Below are 15914 nucleotides of genomic sequence, written 5' to 3' on the forward strand. Positions count from 1 at the left end.
GTAACTGAATCAGTGTGCCCCCGCAAGGGCTCACCGACTGGCTTTCCCACCGCCACGTCCCACAACTTAACAGTCCTATCCCTTGAACCAGTGACAGTGCGAGTACCGTCCGGGGAGAACGAGACCGAGGTGACTGAATCAGCGTGCCCCCGCAAGGGCTCAGCGACTGGCTTCCATGTTGCCACATCCCACAGCTGAACAGTACAGTCGTCCGAACCACTGATGACGCGAGTGCCGTCCGGCGAGAACGAGACCGAGTTAACTGGTCCAGTGTGCCTCTCCATGGGCTCACCGACTAGCTTCCCCTTCACTACATCCCATAGCCGTACAGTCCCATCCCTTGAACCAGTGACGATGCGAGTGCCATCCAGGCGAGAATGAGACTGAGTTAACCATACCAGTGTGCCCCTGCAAGGGCCCACCGACTGGCTTTCCCATCACTGCATCCCACAGCCAAGACAGTTTTATCCCAAGAACCAGTGACGATGTGAGCACCGTCTGGCGAGAATGAGACCGAGCTAACTGCAGAAGTGTCCCCCAAGGGCTGCACCGACTAGCTTCATCGTCACTGCATCCCATAACCGAACAGTCTTATCGTGCGAACCAGTGACGATGCTGAGTGCCGTCCGGCTGAGAACGAGACCGAGCTAACTGATCCAGTGTGCCCTGCTGAGCACTGCCTGACCAGCCGGCCAGTTCATTTCACATCCAGATGCCACACGGAGAGGTATTCGGAAATCAGTGCAAGCTTTCTCGAAAGCAGGGAGTTGGCAGGTGAGAATGGGAGTGCTGATACATACAGATGTGGTGTGCTGTATAAAATCAAGCTGCCGAAGACTTGAATGAACCTATATACCTCCATTGCAGTCAACCAGACATCTTTGAATTCAGAATGGCCCTGTGAATTGCGGGTGAGCATTTTATCTGGCACTCAGCAGCAATGTACTCACCTTTAGCCACTGGTGAATGAGCGGAAGGGCAGGAACTGCATTGCTGAGCGCATTGATCAGGGCGAGTAACTCGATCCAGAAAAGTAGCCGCTCGTGGTCGAAGAACAATTTCACTTCTTTCGCGAGCTCCCTGTCGAAGACTGTGGTTCGTACGTGCAACGTCCAAAATCGAGATGAATACGACAGATGTGGGGGGATGCATTTTTGGACTCGTTCTTGTAGCCCGGGATCTTCAGCTATTAGGTAGATACGACGACTTTAAATCACAGATATTGAAGCGAAGACTGTATTCCATCACTTCGAAGTGACGCGAATGCAAGGTCGCGTTGCACCTTTGGCAGGTCGATGAAAAACTCTCCACTGGATGCTTTGTCCGTTAAGAAATCGCGGAAGGATGCATGAAGGGGTCGGACTGGGGAATCTGTGTTAGTGGTGCCGCTGAGGAGGGAGCCCATGCTCTTTACCACAAGTTCTACGTCAAAATTGTCCTCTCAGCATTGGAAAATGGCACCTCATGGCATTCAGGGAAGCTAAAGGAAGGGGGTTCAGCTGTGCCTAGTATTTGTCCCATCACGGAGCGGAATCTTGCTAGCACCGCCGAACGCAATTTCTTGGAATGCTGCATATGAGTAGATGTATCGCTGGGCATGATATTTGTTAAAATGAGGCCATACATGCCGTGTAACAGCATGCTTCTCTCGGCAGGATCGTGTGACACCACAGCGTGGTAGCAATCCATTGGAGATAGCCCCACATGGAACTCTTTGATGTATCCGCAGGCGAGACGCGCCCACTCGAAAAGACCATCCAGCTTTCTCAGCGAGGATCGCGAACTCTCTGTCCTGGAAATCCAGCCCTCGCAACTCCTTGGATACGTAAGCATGGATGTCGCGCTCTGCGACTGCCTGTCGGGATATCATCCATCGACATCTGTCGAATATGCTGAACACCATGAAACTCGTCATTGATGTCACCAAGCGGGCGAGAGGTAACGATGAAGCGGAAGTTGTCTGGGAGGTCTGTGATTTTGGGAACAGCAGGGTTTTGATGTTTACCAGCCAGAATGCGAAGGAGGTCTCTCCGTGTCTCTAATTCCACCGCTCTCGTCCAGTGCATCGATCATAATCACGATAGGTCCCACAGTTGATCCAGATGACTTCCCCAGTGGTTCAATAAGAAGCTTCTGCCACTGCTGGGTAATATCCGCTGTATTCTCGAGCCAATTCACTGTCTGAACTGCATCTACTAATGCCCGCCACATCCCCGGATCACGGTCAGCCAGGTCGCGCGCGATCGTGGAAAAGATCTTTTCATGGCGACGATCTGCTTCTCGCTGGCTGTCAAAAGAGTAGAACGAACCAAGCCCTCCAACATCGCTGAACCACTTAGCAATGGTGTGGGCGATGGCCGATTTCCCCTTGCCTGCAGCGTCAGATAACCACAGTACACGTGGAACATTGTTCCCAGTGCTGTTGACCCATTCCGTAATCTGGGAAAGGATTTCCGTGCGCGTCCCTTGGAGGCATTGTTTTCTTGTATCTAATCCTGCGCCTGCAGCATAAGTCATACCGCTGAGGTCCAATATTTCACCTGAAAAGGTTTAAATATATGTCAAGTCACAAGCATGTCCGAACCCTTACCCGTACGGTGGATGTGTATGGCTACGTCGCGAGCAACTTGGTCCCGGAAGTTTTGCATGAGTATATCCAACACGTTACTGTACTGTTGGATTGTATCTTTCGTTTCTGAGACGACGTTCTTTCCGAGTCTCTTCCCTGTGATAACGGTAGAAACTTGAGACAGTGCAAAGCGCAACAGCCTATTAAAACTCACAGAAGTTCTTAGTCTCCGAATAATTTTTGATAAATTGAACACATTCAAGAATCTGCTGAGAGATCTGTCCAAGGATAATGCGCATCGACGAGATTTTGCCCAGCATCTGATCTTGTGTCATAAAGCCGTAAACTTGACACAACTTCTTGAGAAGTTGGAACACCGCTGCGTCGCGATCCACTTGGGCTAGAATAATCTACACAAATGAGTGATGAGTAGCGGGAGATAGGAATAAAGAGAAAGAAGGCATACTTTAGCTGCACAAGACAACATGCCCAGTGCCATCTTTGCGTATGGATGTACCTGTGGAACGGGATTAGTTCGGTTCTGATCGAGAACAGGGCCCATACATCCGCGATGTCTCCGATAACAGCATCAAATATTCTGAGGGGGTTGGAGATATGTGTCCTGCGACTTGTCCGCAGTACTGAGAGCTTCTTGTGCATCCTGGCCAGCAGGGACCATAGTTCTCAAAAATCCTAAAAATGAAAACATGTGTTTTGTAGCCTTTTGTGCATCTCGAGGTGCCGATTGGGTATCAGCCTCCACTTCTACACCAGATAGAGCAGCTTGAACCTGGGCGACCACCAAAATTTAGAGAGAGCACAGAGACTGAAGGGCGAGTTTGAGAACCCACCTCAATGATATTCGAGGTTGATGGAGCACGTTGATGATACGCATTTGGGGGTATAGGGCTGCGACTACGGGAATCCTTCGAGCGCTTATGCCAATTATCTTAGTCGTATCCTAGGATACTCATTACGCATGCTTGTGGACTCACCAAGATCTTTAGTTTATTCGCGCCGTCCTTAACCTTCTCCACAAACCGACCGAGTCCGCCACGGGGTCGGTGCTAGACGAAGGATACGTCAATGGAGTGAACTAAGTGACCATCATGAGCTACGTACCGAGCTTTCGCGAGCTGTTGCCTCGCTAGATGTGCCAGTGTGGGTTTCTTGAGTCGAATCCCTCGACGAATTACTGTAGAGATACGCACCTAAGTTCGTCACACCGTCACACGCCTAGCGAATCGAACCTATTTTGTGTGACCGTCACACCAATTTTGAGGCCGTCGAACCTAAACTGTGACATATGGTAAAAACATGAAAAAAAGGTCTAGTGCAGCCAAAAATCCTTGTACTGAGTGTTTGCAACGCGTCTGCGCTTTCCACGGCCCCCAGCCTCAACCTCCTTAGACCCATTCACTGTAGATTCAAGCTCCGTGTCATCCACTGGCAGTACCACTTGCTCATAGCTCTCCGACTTGTTGTCTACCAGCAGATTACCTGATTCATCAGCGCTATAGCCATGAGGGACAGTTGATTCACCCAATGCAATATGCTGCAGAACAACATCCATGGAAACATTGCTCAGGCATGCCGAGGATCCACACTGACAAGACTTTACAACAACATACAGGGAAGCTGTTGTGTTGCCAGACAGACAGACAGACATAAAGTTAGAAACGAAGCTTGTAAAGTGAGCATTTCCTGGTCGAGCGTAAGGATCAGCATGCTTATACTTACAAAGGAATGTTTGCCTAACGGTCGTCGAACCTAAGCGCAGCCTGTCACACGTCACACCTCAATAGGGCCGAACCTAAGTGCGTATCTCTACAGTATACCAGCTCCCTTCACATCACGGCCAGTCCCTACACACTATCAGTCGCTATCCGCATACTATTATTCGTAGGGTCCCCAATAAAAAGGCAATCGTTCCGCATGGTCACAAGTCGGCACCGACCCCTAGTGTTTATTGATGTTTGATTGTTGTGTCGCCCTTTTCTGTCTCCTATTTCTCCTTCGCCCTCAGACGAACGTAGCCTCGGAGTTGTATGCAGTTAGTGTTCATCATCGTGTCAGCGCAAGAAATGTTGTGGCTGGGTCAAGGGTTTCTATGCACACAGAACTTTGGACTTGGACAAAAAATTGTTTACTAGGACAATGGAATGATTGTGACAAAGTTAGATATAGTCTTGGCACTTTTGCCACTGCCAGATCTGAAAAACACCCAACTTCTCGCTCAAGTCGCTCAAGCTCCCAAGATGGGTTAGGACCTCCACGTGTGCACTCTGAAGCATCCGACTGGTTGGAGATGAAGTAAAGTCGCAGAGATCTACAAAGTTCGTGTTATTGTGTTTTCTTATCTTTGCTTAAAGTTCCAACATTTTCTGCTTGACAAACTTTACTTCTGTAGCGAAAATCTCAACTGTTCACGTACGACGTCAAGCGACTCGGTTAAATCAAAGTCCACTCGACGAGCGGTTTCAAGTTTTAGATTGACACCTTCCCCTCTCCTCAGCATCTAATTTCCGTGATTCGTTATCCTAGACCTCGAGACCGCCGCATGGCCCCATATCTGACTTTACTGCAAGCTTCTTCGAATCTGTGAAGGGTCGAAGCGCGCTCACCTAACTAGCCGTGTCCCCGAACGGACCAGCCACAAGTTTGCCAGTATCCAGGTTCCATATCCGCGCTGTTCTATCACCTGATCCACTCGCCAGCAACTTGCTGTCTGAAGAGATATCAATGCATGTGACTCACTGTAAGTGGCCTTCGAATGTTTTCATAATCCCCGTGTCAACCTCACAAGCTTTCAGCTCCCCGTGATCACCAGCCCGCTTTCAGATCCCATTGCCGAGCGGTCTTATCAGACCCGCCGATCATTCGCTGGCCATCTGGAAAATAGGATACGGATGAAATAAAATCTTCGTGACCATTTAATGGTGTCAGAATCAATTTCGTGGCGGCTAGCTTCGATGCAGAAGCCATGGCTGTGTCTCCGCGAGTAAAACAGTGAAGTAGTCGAGTACGAGCAAGGTAATCTTTGGATGTGTCAAAAGGTACAAAGGTGAGGTCTCCTGGTGTTAGTGTGCTGTATGACTGACATTAGAAACGATTCGAAGATAGGCCCTGCGATAAAGCCAAAAATCAGTTTATCTGCGCTGGAAGTCCAAATGAATTTTGGTGTTACCGAGAGGTTAGCGCTTTAGCAGGGAAGAACTTGAGGAGTTGAAGGCCTGAATGTGAGTGGTCTTAGGTGCCGCCTGCATATAAATACCCTCACGGCAGCTGTTCATTGTGCCCTGAATCCTTCCATCCCGTTTACTTCCAGTCTCTTCTCAGCTCACAGCCATGGCTAAAGTCACTGCCATCGATATTGCTTACACCCCACCTCAATAGCATGATCACAGCCTCAAATGCTCCCGTTTGATGGCCATTCATTCATAGGGACTTTATCACTAGCTGTGCTATAGGTTCGTGAAGGGTTAGTCGGATGATGATGGCGAAGCCCGCGTTGGAGTGCTCCCTTACTATGTATGGAGTACATACGGGACTGAATTACTTACGCAGACAGCGCTCACACAGTCATTTGAGCTTTTAAATGTACTGCTAGAAACAACGGCAGGAAAAGTCTACGAACCCAATGCACTACGTAACAATACCCAGCATGTAACTTGTTCACCCTGATAAACATGAAGACACAGAATAGAAAGAACAGCTGCCGACATCGTCTCAGCTTGCAAGTGCGGGTGGGCACTTGGTGATGCGACCAGAAAACGCTTCAAGATGTCCGAACAACGCTATTACATAAATAATTCGGGACACGAAATAAATAGTCAATACGACGGAAAATTCGCCGAGACTTTTGCAGTTACCTTGCAATCCGACACTCCGTCACGGTAACATCAAAAAACAAAAATAAGTACTTGAATCAAGAAGAAAAAATTCCTGGTCCCGCAGAACACCAGACAACCGTTAACCTCACCATGTATCTCCCGTGCTATATATCATTGTCAGTCGACATATGCACATGCTCCTGGAAAGCGATTGAGGCCATGCCAGTTGCTATGGCGGAGTCGCCATGAGCTTAGCGTGATATTCTCGAATGCGAAGGATCAGGCGTGGTCCCAGCACAAACATCTGCGTGACCGTCAAAATCCCAGAAACAATTTCAATTTTTGTAGAAGATTCAAGAGACTGCAGGTTGGGAGTGGTGGATAGTAGCAGACGCGCGATGGCAAGGTGCTTAATCCTTATACACAAGCTAGCGGCTGGCTTGGAAAAGCGAAGCCCAAGCCAGAGCGTCCAGCAGAGCGTCGCGAGGCAGACCATGTCCTTAGCATCTGCTGCAGTCACTCGTCTCCTAGGATAGAGGTCTGGTAGCTAGGGCGAGAGAGACACTAGGATGGCGGGGATGGCAGCAATTTCGAACCTGCGAAAGTTCTCATCGGGGGGCTACCGCTACCCCAACCGCGCCGACCTTCTCGTTCTGTGTAGGAATAATACTACTGAGCACAGTGGGAGTACAGGTTCTGAGGCACGACTGCAACCGCGAAACGACGAACCGGCCGGCTGCTCAACAGTAACCGTGACCCACCGGGAGTTTACGGTTGGGGGAGGGCTAGTGGGGGGATAGGAAGCTTCAGATCCCAGGTTGGTGGCCTTCAGCACACTCGAACCCTATACCCACTTACCAAGGTACCCGAAACGGCCGTTTCCGAACCGAACAGGAATTGGCGTCTCCGTGCAGAGACGATGCTAGAAGAAAATTCCTTAATGAGCGCGGTGCTGGATATCTTGAACTCTGCCTAACATGAGGTAATGCACGTATCTGGTTTTCTCGACATTTGGGAGCCGAAATACTTCGAAACGATAACAGGGCACCTAAGACTCGTATGGTATGGTCCGACTGATAACAGGGTACCAGTGAGCGAATAAAGTCCGGACACCCTCGTCATTCACAACGAAAAGACCCTCAGGCTATAATGTCATTTTAATGCACAAGAACAGGTTAAGTAGGGGAGATTTCCGATGCAGGCTATACCGTACATTACTTGCCAACCTACATCTGCAAAACCACTGAAATGAACGCTTACGACTTTACTGGTAGCGCACTGGGCTCTAGTGTTGTGGGCAGAAGTCTGCCATACTGCCAGCCGGTTTGGTAGAACCGGTTCTACTTGGCAGATGGCAGAACTCCGCTGGCAGAATCCAGCCGAATGTCAAACTACAGGGGATCACAGCGAAAGATGTTCTAATAACTTTCTTCACCAACAATTCCTTACTTGTAGAGTAGAATCCTTTGAAGGCACTTGCAATCACCCTCTCATCTATTATTGTTCCCCATGCTGCCCACGTTGGAGTAGGGGCAGAGTAGCAGCCAGGTAGCACTGTAGCTTAGTCAGCCACTCGGTGTCCTTCGGGCTTTGTTGTAGCATCGCTGCATACTACTCAGCATAATGTCCCTTCACCACTTCTTGCCTTGCTCGTGACATGCAGGCACACAGTCATGGATACACCTCTCCAATATTAATGTCGAACGCCTCTTCTCAGATATCTCTAGCACTTGGTCTCTGCAGCACTGCAATCTCACAATAGACACGATTCAAAAGCACCAGCAAAGATTTGAGTAAATTTTCATTACCATAGTCACTCAGAAGGCCACGGCTAATGGCAGGCCAATTCATTGACATCATGCGCACATGCACACCAGCGCCCAGCCGGGCATCAACATTGATGTAGCTGCTGGATGATGGAAACGATCCTCGCACAACGACCGTCGGATAGTGGGATGTGGACATGCTGATGAGTCTTCTAATGGTGTTTCCTGGTGATGTACTGTCGTTCGCACAGCCCTGTAGCGCTTTGATAGTTTTGCCAAGTGGCAGAAGTGGCGGTTCTGCCAATTCTGCCAGTTGTGCCGGCACAATTGCCTGCAAATAGTTCTGCCCCCAGTACTAGCACCAGCCTGGCTCCAAGTTTATCGAGGTCTTGTTGTTACGGTCTTGCGTTATCCTGCACGTAATACCTTGTTCTCGTCGAAACCGAAGTCAAGCCGAAGGGAAGACTCGGACCTTACTCGCGCGCGACGAGTTCATGGTACCCTGTTTTTGTTCGGATTTTTCTCGGTTCCTTCGAATGACTTCAAACCTGCCACCCTATGACTTGTATGGTATGGTCTGGCTGACAACAGGGTACCATGAACTCCACCGATGCACCATATAAAAAGGCAGGTTAATAACAGCACCTTTCATATTCCCAGCCGCAGTCAATATCACTGTTGAAGCCTTGGACATTGGTTGTCAAAGCATGTACTACAAGTCACTCTTCCCTGACCTGCCAAAGGTCCCAGAATCTAATGTTCACCACCTGCTCTTCAACCGGCCTGACCAGCGGGAGTGGCCAGATTACACATTATTCGTGAATGTGGCTACTGGCCAGCGGCGTTCATTCAGGGAGTTTGTCGAGCGTGTCCGCGATGGTGCTACTGCGTTAGGTGCTGATGTGACACAAGGTGGCCTAGGTCTTCGTCCAGAGGATGGAGAACTTGTAGGCATACTGAGTGAGAACTGCCCAGTACGTTGCATCCCATTGTTCAGTCGAGATTGAATTAACAAGGTAATTTTCCAGGACTATGTAGCCCTGCTGCATTCCCTACTGGCTATCACTGTCCCGTTTGCGCTGTTCTCATTCTATTCAACACCGTGCGAGTTCAAATACGCTAATTCGCTCGTACAGGCGACTAGGATCTTTGCTAGTCCCTCGCTACTACAACTCGCTTTGACTTCAGGTCTCCCAGCAGATCGGATTTACCTCCTAGAAGGAGAGAATACTGGCTATACAAGTTTCGAACAATTCATCTCCTCTGCCCGAAGGAATGGTGTTCCACGTCTGCCAGTTCGTCATGCTACCAAGGACACTCTAGCCTACCTGATGTATTCCAGTGGAACAAGCGGTCCTCCCAAAGGTACGTGTCTCTTTTTGCCACTGGTCTCGTTTCTGAAGCTCAGAAATATCGTCTGATTATGTTGTACAGCGGTCATGGTGTCCCACGGAAATATCACTGCCGTCACCCTCTCAACAATGGTAAACGGTAAGGAAATGGCTAAAACTCAGGCTGTAGGTCTTCCAAGCTTACTTTCTTGGTCTCTCTGACTCTTCTCCTCTGCTAGCCAGTATGGAACACCCCTGATGGGCTAGAAGTGTCCTTCAATGTCCTTCCGCTCTTTCACACTATCGGCCTTACCACGACTGGCTTCTTCAGCTTCGTCAAGCGTTCCACGATTGTTATGCTACCGAAGTGGGACATCGATATATTCTTTGACAGCATCCCGAAGTAAGTGAATACCAAGAGAATTTAGCGTGTCCTGTAGTACTTCTGGTACTCATCTTTAGCCGCAATGTAGATACCACATCACGACCACATACCTCCGCGCCTCCTTTCTACACCAGCTCGTTCACCACCCACGCTTCAAAACTGCTGATATGAAGTCGGTTAAGACAATCGGAAGCGGCGGAGCGTACCTCCCTCCCCAGCTCGCAGACCAAGTTTGCGCCCGTTTCACAGACATGCCAAGAGTTACTGAACGTGCGTCCACGTATCGTGTGTAAACCCCCTGGTACTACTGTTAATCTTTACAGGTTATGGCATGACCGAATTGGTAAGTGATCTCCCAATCTGCTCCTTCCAGCTCACTGACGTCACTGTCTGAGATAGACAACATCCATCGCCATGACGCCCATCCCCGGCATGCTCAATGGACGTGCCAAATACAAGCCTGGCTCTGCCGGAATTCTCCTCCCCGGTGTCGAAGCCCGCGTTGTCCGTCCTGACGGGTCCCTAGCGGGTCCGAACGAGGCGGGCGAGCTTCTCGTTCGCGGAGGTTCTGTGGCGCTGGGATACAAAGGAAACGACAAGGCCACTCGGGAAACGTTTGTTGATGGATGGGTGCGCACGGGCGACCAGATACGGATCGATGAGGACGAGGTGCTTTTGTAAGTTGATTCGACGAGTACGATATGTCCACTCATTATCGTCGAACTGTTCTGTTTGCAGTTTTGAAGACCGCATCAAGGCAAGCTGCACCATCCATAAACATACTTCGTTCCGTATTGTACTGACTCCCGTCCTTATAGGACACACTCAAAATCTCAGGCATGCAAGTTTCTTCCCGTCGAAATTGAGGACACGATCCTGGCACAGCCCGACAAGCTCATTACTGATGTGAGCGTCGCGGGCGTTTCGGGTGGGTGGACCTCAGACGAACGCATACCGCGCGCATGGATCGTATTATCTGCAGCGGGCGCAGCGTTGGGTGAGAAAGAGGTTGTGACACGGCTCGATGCGTGGGTGCAGCAGCGCCTGAGTTGGTTTAAGTGGTTGACAGGAGGCATTGAGATTTTAGAGGTGGTAGGTTTTTCCCGTTTTATTATGGAATGAGTTGATCAAGGTCTTGGGTAGATTCCAAAGTCGCCAACTGGGAAGGCGTTGAGACGGGTGTTGGTTGAGGGGTATGAAAAAGATGTGAAACTGCTTGCGAAATTGCATTAGGAAAGTGTGAGATTCCTGCAGGCAGCTATGTCCCATGTACGCGTCTTTAGATCACGCACTCATTCTATGAAAAATTGTTGTCGATGAACACCAGCAGCGTCTTATACAGATTTCTTATCAAGTTGGGACAACAACTCATCTTGTCTACTGTGTTGCCACCAAGTTCCGATGTGCTGTTCGCTCTCTTTTACCTCGCTGATCGGAATATAATGCAACAAGGACGCGCAAGATTGGGCAGGACTTGTGCAAGTCTTATGAGAACTGATGAATCGTTAGACCCTCATTCCATCGTGCCGGAACCTCTCATCTTAGCTCCTACTCTTTGCATTGCCTCAATTCAACTCTCCGATCGCTCACTCTTGCCCGGTACTTTTTTTCCTCCAGGTGTTTTTTTCACGCCTCACAGTTCACAATGCATCATCACTACACGCATCTGTTTCATGATGCTCTCGTTCTCACCATCTTCGTTATAAATCTCGCAAATTGCAACTACATGTTAAATTGTAGTGTGCGCAATAGACTATGATCCACATATTTCGTCCCACCTTGTCACTTCTCTCATTTTTGCCTCACTGAATGTGCTAAGTGAAACAGGAACTTGAATGACCACAGGATGACCGCAATAGCAATATCCATCTGTTCAGCTTCTCAATTCGCTATGACGAAGTACCAATGTATATGCTTCAACATAATTCACTTCACCTCATGGCGCATGCGCAGTGATATCTCTGGCAGAATCAACATCCCTGTCCATCGTTACGTGCTCTCACAAATCGACACAAACATCATGAGTGCGTCGACTCAAGTCATTTACTTGGACAACCCTAAAGTTAGACTAGACGCTGGGTATAGAATAGAATATCAAGTATGATCCACTGCACACTCGGTCACATCTAAATTGTATCTGAAATCTCCATGATGGGTCCATTGCTGCGGTTAATGTCAGTACTAAGGTCTGCAAGTGTTAGTTTTAGTAAGCGCGAGGAAGAGAAAGGGTTTTGAAAAGACTCACTCGTCTCGGCACTTTTTCCAGTGTTGTCCATGTGTCATGAGGCTCAAATCAAGCTCAGGACCTCCTCTGGGTATCACTAATGCAGTTGCGGGGCTATAAAACGGGTATCGAGAAGCAGGCGGTACCCAGAATAACAGCCGATGTTTGGGTCCTATCACCCATCCGCTGCCACCATCCAGGACAAAGGGAGTCGAACTGCGGTCGTCGTGGAATGCTCCCTCTGTTAACTCAGAAGTGTTGCGCAGCGCATGGATGGAGTTGGGCGAGAAGCAAATGAGGTGATTGTTCCAAGTGTTCGATATCATGATAGTAGGTGGTGGCCGCGATCGGGGGATGCTCATCTGAAAATGCTGGATGACATGACTTAGCGCATTGTTACGACGGCTGCCTCAACAGCCGAACAGTATTGTCCTTTGAACCAGCGACGATGCGAGTGCCGTCCGGCGAGAACAAAACCGAGTGAACTGAATCAATGTGCCCCCGTAAGGGCTCACCGACTGGCTTCCCCGTTGCTCCATCCCACAGCCAAACAGTCTGATCCCAAGAACCAGTGACGATGCGAGTGCCATCCTGCGAGAACGAGACCGAGGTAACTGAAGATGTGTGCCCGATGAGCACGGTCTGAACAAGCCGGCCAGTTCATATCACGTCCAGATGCCACGCGGACAGTATTCGGAAATCATGCAGAAAGATTTCTCGATAGCGGAGAGTCGGCAGGCGAAAATGGGAGTGCTGATAATTAGTTGTATTCCAGGACACTCGTTACGCACCGTGCTCGTTGACTCACCGAGATCCTCAAGTTCACGTTTTCCTTGAACTTCCCCAGAAACCGACGGACTTTGCCGAGGGGTCGGTGCTAGACGAAGGATTGCAGCACGTTGATGTCAATGTAAGTGTTTAGAGTGGAGTGAATTAAGAGTGTGTAGTGCCCCGAAGTAGATCGGCTCCCAATTGGGTGGGAAACACAAGTTCCTGAACGCATCAAATACATCAGTGGCAAAGACCTAGGCCTCAAGGCCTCAACGTTGCACCGCTCGGTAAGCATGTTTCCTGGTCATTCTTAAGTCGAAGTTCACCGCCCTCGCGCATACCTATTCTGCGCTGTCCTGCTATGTTCGCGCCACTCCCTTAAACGCCCATTGCCGAGCTACCCGACCAGTACTTGATGTCGATATCCCTGACTTCGACTCCCACAGCGCTGCCAGCTCTGATACCGGCAACAGAGACTGCCACTTCTCCGAATTCTGCTCCCAGCCCCTCCTTCCCTATACACGAATTTGGCTTCCCATCCTCATGTCCGCCCTCTCCCATACAGAACTTGGGTGTGTAGTGTAGCCTCTCCTTGACGGTATTTTGTTCTTTACGTATCATGAAATTTTAATTTAAAATTTTCATGTCTTTGCTTTACTGAGTAAGGACAGATGAGGATACAATATATAAATTATGATTACGAAAATTTGACAGAGATATGTATGTAGACACTGGGAAGTATGCACGAGGTGGCAAGATAGATGAGGAGGAAAAAATCCAGGATGCAGTGGAGATAACTGAAGAAAAAAATACGAAGGCGCCTGCCGCCAGGTAGGGGTAATAACTGGTGGGGAGAGACAACGAGGGAGATGTCGACGACGAGCGCGAAGGAGAGCGCTAGATCTCGTGATGCGCTGTTGCGAAAAAAATAACCGGCGGCGACGGCATAGCTAGGCTGCAGGTTGAAGGAGCAGGCGCGGAATTGGCAAGATGCAGAGAGGTGGCGGCATTCATGGGCACAAGGGTTGGAAAAAAGGCAGAGGATGCTGTTTGCAAAGACTGCGAGCTCGACGAGTAGGACAATGAAAAAAAAGATTCGTACCTTTATCCAACGCAGTTTGTGGGGTCCAACCTTTACTAAATAACGTCAGTTGAATGGTAACATGGTTTCTAATTATGTAAAACATAGAGAGCCGATCTATTTCGGAAACATCACTCTTCGAACCCTGAGCGCAAAAAGTTCAGACACCCTCACGTCATTCACAATGAAAAGACCCCAGACGTGTTCATGCTACCCGGTCATCATTCGGATCTTTCTCGGTTCCTTCGAACGACTTCAAACCTAAAGCGAAAAAAAAAACCTGCAGACTCTGCTCAACATAATATTCGCTACAGCTTGATGACTACTGAAGCACTGTCATCTAGAACCCTATGGGACATTGTCTCTACCTGCATGCTGACTCTCCTTGCATGCGTATATAGTTCCGTTCACCCCAATGTCCCGAGTCCTACAGACACGCTCGTTCATATTTTATTGCGACGGTTTGGCATCATGGGATTTGCACTACTCTCTCCTGAAACGGCTGTTGCATGGGCTTTGCGCCAGTGGCTCTGGTCTCGTCATGTTACAGCACAGTTTAAGGACCACTTCAGTGTTCGTCGTCCTCAAGAGCGGTATGAAGGTGATTCCTGCTCTTGAGCGCATCCCTACGTCATTCCTTATGCTTCTTATTAAGAACATGATAACAACCGGGCTCTCGCCCACCATGCTGAAGGTGAACCATCCGGACCAATGTTTATTCGGCAGTTCCATACTCTTGCGGAGCCATTCAAGGAGTGGCTTAAGGTACATTATTCAGAGCAACCCGAAGGTGAGATTGACTCGACCTCTCTCAAACCATATCTGAAACTTCGCTCATGTGCATCCGTAGATTACACATGGACTCAGACTCACAGCTTCTTTGCGCTGATGGGCGGTTTTATGCTTTATGTGGATGGGGAACCCTACCAGACACTATCGCCTGACAACCTTCTCTTTCTGATACGTACCGGCTCTATCGATGCCCCTGCCCTGACAGTAAGGCAGATCTACGACCGGAGCAAAGGGAATGCGATATCAAAAGGATTGGTCATTTTTCAGGGGGCTTGGTTTATCATGCAACTCCTTTCCCGCGTCATTTATCACCTCGACATCACACATATTGAAATGGCGATACTCGCTTTTGTCGTTCTCAATTTCTTTTCTTATGCTCTGTGGTGGAATAAGCCTCTCGATGTACAATGTCCTCATCCAATTTACTGGAAGTCGACCAAGTCCACCTCAGAGATAAGCTTTCCTAGGCACGTTTGCGCCTTCATCATTTTTACCGCTGCTGATGATGTCCCTCATAGCGTCTCAGAAGATGATGATCTCCCTGTGTCTTCGGAGATCGTTGTTCTGTATATCATTGACTCATATTTGCAGATCGGTGGTGTTGATGCCATGTCCCCTCGAAAGCTGCGAGCTCCAACGTTCGATAACATCCGTGGCATCAAACTAAAACCCTGGGAAAGTAATGTTCTTACGTCCGTTGGATTCACAATGACAATCATCTTTGGCGGCATCCACTGTACTGCTTGGTTGTATACTTTTCCCTCATATCAAGAACAGGTCTTATGGTTCACGAGTGCCATCATTACAACGTGCACGCCCTGCATTAGTTTCGTGGTGGCCTTTGTTCTGCTTAGATCGAGAATTGAACGAAGGGGCTCTGAGTCGCTCAAGTTTACAATGTTTCTCAGGACATGTCTTGTATTTTACTCCACAGCACGTGGCCTCCTGCTCATACTTATGTTCACCACTTTACGCAATCTTCCTTCTAGCGCATACAAGGTGGTGTCTTGGACTAGTTTGGTGCCGCATTTGTAGTTCTTGCTTATAAATATTCAAAATTCAATATTTTGATCTTATAGTAAACATTGGCGGCTGGTGGCCTGCTAGCGGTCCGCCTACTTTTGTGAGTCCATGTACATGCCACGGCGCACGCGGCTCAAAT

General features: G+C 49.0%; 3 protein-coding genes across 3 annotated transcripts; 2 read left to right on the forward strand and 1 right to left on the reverse strand.

Annotated features, from left to right (window-relative positions):
- Positions 1 to 3063: 3063 nt before the first annotated feature.
- On the reverse strand, positions 3064 to 4334 carry DFJ58DRAFT_745500 (uncharacterized protein). Its single transcript, XM_041387394.1, has 7 exons — positions 3925 to 4334; positions 3820 to 3861; positions 3692 to 3764; positions 3565 to 3636; positions 3421 to 3504; positions 3134 to 3359; positions 3064 to 3086 (listed from the first exon to the last, which is right to left on the reverse strand). Exons 1-6 carry the CDS (start codon positions 4236 to 4238, stop codon positions 3159 to 3161), a joined length of 786 nt encoding a protein of 261 aa, XP_041244277.1. The 5' UTR covers positions 4239 to 4334; the 3' UTR covers positions 3064 to 3086; positions 3134 to 3158.
- Positions 4335 to 8644: 4310 nt separating this feature from the next.
- On the forward strand, positions 8645 to 11203 carry DFJ58DRAFT_906090 (uncharacterized protein). The gene is made up of 9 exons (XM_041394991.1): positions 8645 to 9142; positions 9197 to 9533; positions 9603 to 9685; positions 9739 to 9902; positions 9973 to 10154; positions 10208 to 10227; positions 10284 to 10561; positions 10703 to 10976; positions 11028 to 11203. The coding sequence occupies exons 1-9, from the start codon at positions 8876 to 8878 to the stop codon at positions 11115 to 11117; spliced, it is 1695 nt and encodes a 564-aa protein (XP_041244278.1). The 5' UTR covers positions 8645 to 8875; the 3' UTR covers positions 11118 to 11203.
- Positions 11204 to 14138: 2935 nt separating this feature from the next.
- DFJ58DRAFT_786266 (uncharacterized protein) lies at positions 14139 to 15791 on the forward strand. The gene is made up of 4 exons (XM_041390074.1): positions 14139 to 14561; positions 14616 to 14750; positions 14811 to 15219; positions 15271 to 15791. Exons 1-4 carry the CDS (start codon positions 14279 to 14281, stop codon positions 15785 to 15787), a joined length of 1344 nt encoding a protein of 447 aa, XP_041244279.1. The 5' UTR covers positions 14139 to 14278; the 3' UTR covers positions 15788 to 15791.
- The last annotated feature ends 123 nt before the right edge of the window (positions 15792 to 15914 follow it).

This window comes from Suillus subalutaceus (assembly GCF_016647625.1).
Source record: "Suillus subalutaceus strain FC151 chromosome Unknown DFJ58scaffold_48, whole genome shotgun sequence".
Taxonomy (NCBI): domain Eukaryota; kingdom Fungi; phylum Basidiomycota; class Agaricomycetes; order Boletales; family Suillaceae; genus Suillus; species Suillus subalutaceus.